This window comes from Buceros rhinoceros, unplaced genomic scaffold (assembly GCF_000710305.1).
Source record: "Buceros rhinoceros silvestris isolate BGI_N320 unplaced genomic scaffold, ASM71030v1 scaffold1486, whole genome shotgun sequence".
In the NCBI taxonomy this organism is placed as follows: Eukaryota; Metazoa; Chordata; class Aves; order Bucerotiformes; family Bucerotidae; genus Buceros; species Buceros rhinoceros.
The window spans coordinates 25,532-27,631 of record NW_010417032.1 but is presented as its reverse complement, the minus strand read 5'-3'; the positions used below and the strand labels follow the sequence as shown (position 1 = coordinate 27,631).

Genomic DNA, 2,100 nt, shown 5'->3' with positions numbered 1-2,100 from the left:
GAAAGAGTAGTGTGTGTTGATGATCTTTACGGTGGCTTTTGAGTCCATAGTGGGGAAAAAAAGAAAGCTATTGTCTGCCATGTATTGCAATCTCCTGTCATCTTTCAATAGAATTTTGGGCTTATTGTTATTCCAGCTGCTAGCTTGTTGGGTGCTCTAATGTATGTGCACTAGGCAGTCAGTTGTGTTTTCTCACTGGAAATTTCTCAGGTAAAAATACTCTGTTTTGGTATGCATCGGAACTATGAGTTAGCAGATAGTATTCTAGATATAGTCAAGAGGTAAAATAGTGGAAGATAAGATTTTGGAAGACAGTTCAATACTAAACAACATTTCAACTTACAGGTGGACCTTCCTCTTGGACTTCCTTTTTATAAGTGGATGCTACGACAGGAAACTTCCTTGACATCACATGACTTGTTCAGTATTGATCCAGTAGTAGCAAAATCAATATATCACCTTGAAGATATTGTAAGACAAAAGAAAAGGCTTGAACAGGACAAAACACAGGTGGGAAAGCAACCCTAAAAATTGAAGAGTGTATCTTCACAGATTTGGGTATCATGAGGTAGCTGTAATTGAGAGTGTATTATAGTTCTTAGTCCCGATGGTAATACCGATAATGACTTAAAACTACTCATTCTGTTGTCAGTGGCTGCTAATTATAACGTCGTCTTTTTGTAATGTAGATGCTAACATTAGAAACTTGTGGGATTCTTTTGTGTGATTAAGCACAGGCTAGAAATGGCCAAAACTGCCAGGTAACTTCTCCTTTTCACTTTGAAAAGACTAACCAAATTGTGTCGGGGAAAAAAAAATCTATAATTGATTTTTGCATATTCAGAGGGCTTGGCTTTTTTATTTGTTGGTTTAGTCAAATTTTCAGATTTTCTTAGAAGTGTCTTAGGTGGGCAGTGAAGAATTGTGTTCAAAACTGGTGTAAACTGGCTTCATACATGAGTGTACAGGTTCTTTTGTAGGTGCAGAAGGGTCTTAATTTTTCAAGGTTATCTGCTCTTAGCTGAAAATAGTACCATTCACTGTTAGAGTAGTGATAAATGATCTTTGGCATGCATGCTCTTTCTAGCATCCAATGTTAATAGATGGTAGGCAGTAATAATCTAATTTATACACTTAAGTCTACTTTGTTACAGGTGAAATAATTCTAAGCTTGTGGGCCTTTGTTCCTCTTCACCTCACTGTCTCTCTCCATGATCCCTGCTTTTAATTTCCTAACAGATTGAAAAACCTGAAACCTGGTAGATAAAAGCTGAAAAATGACCGTATGCATGCCAAATATGAATACTGTTAAGTATTCTAAGGAAAAAACATAGCATAAGACCCTTAGCATATTAGAAATCTCCTTCTATTGCAGTAGTATTTCTAAATAACTAATATGCAAGAAGTTAAAGTAATTCCAAAATTGCTGGCAAAAAGTGTACTCTCATCTTTCAAGTTTATCCATTAAGATTGTTTATTTGGTTTATCTTCACTTACTGTTATATGTAAAATACATAGGAGGAAAGCAAGCAGTACTGTAACAATATTAATAGTAATATTCTTATAGAAATGTTTACTTAGTCAAAACTGCTTTAGAATTCATGACTTCTGGATGAGTTACTGTGAGTGGATTGTTCTCACTGGTTCTCACTTCCAATTTTTTTAGACCAAAGAAAGTCTACAGTATGCATTGGAGGCTCTGACTATGAATGGCTGCTCAGTGGAAGATCTAGGGCTGGACTTCACGCTTCCTGGGTTTCCTAATATAGAACTGAAAAAAGGGGGAAAAGATACACCAGTCACCATCCACAATTTAGAGGAGTATCTGAGAGTAAGTAAAAGCAAAGATAGGACTAAAATTTCTTTTATTCTTGCTCACCTTGTTCCCAAGTAATTTGTTTCCATATATATATTTCAGTTCATTCTTGTGAAAGAACTGGGCTGTACTGGGCTCAGCAATAATTTTCCTACTGATTGCTCTTCTCCTATACTAGTTTATTACTACAGTAAAACAGAATCCTAATCAGCACACCTCACTTGAAAACTTTATAATACAAAAGTCTGGTTTATTCATAATGAAATAATTGGAATCGGGTTTTG

At 35.6% G+C, this 2,100-nt stretch overlaps 1 protein-coding gene across 4 annotated transcripts in view; it reads left to right on the top strand.

Annotated features, from left to right (window-relative positions):
• TRIP12 (thyroid hormone receptor interactor 12) overlaps window positions 1–2,100 on the top strand; it is a 59,711-nt gene that overhangs the window by 47,213 nt on the left and 10,398 nt on the right. For all 4 annotated transcript variants that reach the window (XM_010138030.1, XM_010138033.1, XM_010138032.1 and 1 more), the window contains 2 exons: window positions 346–510; window positions 1,667–1,831. In XM_010138030.1, the coding sequence (XP_010136332.1) occupies window positions 346–510; window positions 1,667–1,831 (330 nt within the window). The remainder of the gene's footprint in view (window positions 1–345; window positions 511–1,666; window positions 1,832–2,100) is intronic.